At 23.0% G+C, this 1,922-nt stretch overlaps 1 protein-coding gene across 1 annotated transcript; it reads left to right on the top strand.

Annotated features, from left to right (window-relative positions):
* Nucleotides 1-163: 163 nt before the first annotated feature.
* On the top strand, nucleotides 164-1,528 carry LOC111533419. The gene is made up of 2 exons (XM_023200210.1): nucleotides 164-851; nucleotides 1,080-1,528. Exons 1-2 carry the CDS (start codon nucleotides 176-178, stop codon nucleotides 1,352-1,354), a joined length of 951 nt encoding a protein of 316 aa, XP_023055978.1. The 5' UTR covers nucleotides 164-175; the 3' UTR covers nucleotides 1,355-1,528.
* The last annotated feature ends 394 nt before the right edge of the window (nucleotides 1,529-1,922 follow it).

Below are 1,922 nucleotides of genomic sequence, written 5' to 3'. Positions count from 1 at the left end.
AGAAAAAAAAAAAAAAAAAAAAAAACGTGTACTATGTGCGTATAAATTTATATGGTACAATCAAAGCACTTTATTTATATTACTTTATTTACCAATTTTACTCTTTTTTTTATATTTTATTTTTTTATTTTTTTATCATTTTTACCTTTTTCCTTTTTTTAATTTATTTTTAAAAATGTTAATACGTTCATATAATTTTTTTTATATATTTTTGTTTCTGTTTTTGTTTTATTTTTTCAATATATTATCGTTGCTGCCGATCCTGGGAAACAATTCCTTAGGTTTAGTTTCAGGTAATCATGGTCATATACATTGCAGAAAAAAAACGAACAACAAAACAACTGATCATAAATATGATGTAGACAAACAATACAATAGTGGAAATGAAAATAAAGTTGTTTTTGTGAAAGAAATAAATAAAAAAAAAATAAATAAAATTAAAAATAATTTTTTATTACATAATTTGATGTATGTATTAATGCAAAATAAAAAGAATGGCACTATTAACAAAATTGACAATTATAATTATGATGTAAAAAAAATGAATAAATATATGTTCTCTTCTTTGAAGACTATAGAACAAAAAAATGTGCAAAATATAAAAATCAAAAGTAGTAATAATAATAAAATATATAAAATTCAAAACACACCTTATAAAATCCGACAGGTGTCATCTTTTTTAGAAATGCACCAAGCAAATAAAAATAATTATATCAATGATGGCATAGATGGTAATATTAATGATAATATTATTTCAAGTAAAATACGTAAGCGTACTACACCCTATGGTGCAACAAGTATGATTCTAAATAGTGTGGAGGACCCTGGAATAAAATTCGCTGAAACTAGGGGTAACTTTTAATAGTTGTAAAACTAGTATACATTTTTAATTATATATACCATATATACACACTTGTACATACATATGTACATATATACTTATACACATATATAAACATATATGTACGTTTAAACTCACGAACGATATACGTAAATGTACTCATATATATATATATATATATATATATATATGTACGTACGTACGTAATTTTTTTTTTTTTTTTTTTTTCTTTCTACAGAAACTGCATCTGTACAACAAACTACAGATGGATGGAATGTATATCCTCCTTTAATGCTCACATGTAAGGAACTTGGGTGCCCTAACGATTATGAAGTATGTTCCTATACTCATATAAAACCAAATGTAATTACTAAATTAAAAGAAAAATATAATGAAAGTATATACCCTAAAATGTTTGAAGCAAAAGAATTGCCATTCCAGATTAAATGTGTTTGTAAAAAATATCTTGCAGATGGTACTTGCAACACTTCAGCCGAAGCTGTGGTAGCATAAGCTATTATATACTTTTTTTATTTGTATTTTTCTATGATTAAGTGAAATAAATAATATACTCTATATTTTTTTTTATTTGTATATAAAACGTAACAAACAAATGGGATTCGCAAAAACAAACAAAAAAAACAAAAAAGAGAAAACAGGATATGCAAAACGTATGATATACATACACAGGTGAAAAAAAAAATTATTTTTTATTTATATATTTTACTTATATATTTTACTTATTGATTTACTTATTGATTCACTTATTTATTTTATTTTTTTTTTTTTTTTGAAATAAAATTTAAAATCTCAAAATACACACGCGTGCCTAAATTTGCATATGTACTTATACATGCAAACCTACGTACACAAAAGTAATATGTTGAATCATTAAAAATGCTCAAGTATTATATAGTGCTTTCAAAATATACAGACAGATGTGTTAATTATTTTCTCGCTAGTTCTGCTGTACTTTCCTATTATAATAATTTGATTAACAAGTAATACAACGTGTGTTTTTTTTTTTTTTTTTTTTTTTTTTTTTGAATATATACACATACTTATATATGCACAAAAATTA

This window comes from Piliocolobus tephrosceles, unplaced genomic scaffold (genome assembly GCF_002776525.5).
Source record: "Piliocolobus tephrosceles isolate RC106 unplaced genomic scaffold, ASM277652v3 unscaffolded_19078, whole genome shotgun sequence".
Taxonomy (NCBI): Eukaryota; Metazoa; Chordata; class Mammalia; order Primates; family Cercopithecidae; genus Piliocolobus; species Piliocolobus tephrosceles.
The sequence above is the reverse complement of the archived record's forward strand: the minus strand, read 5'-3'. Positions and strand labels throughout refer to the sequence as shown.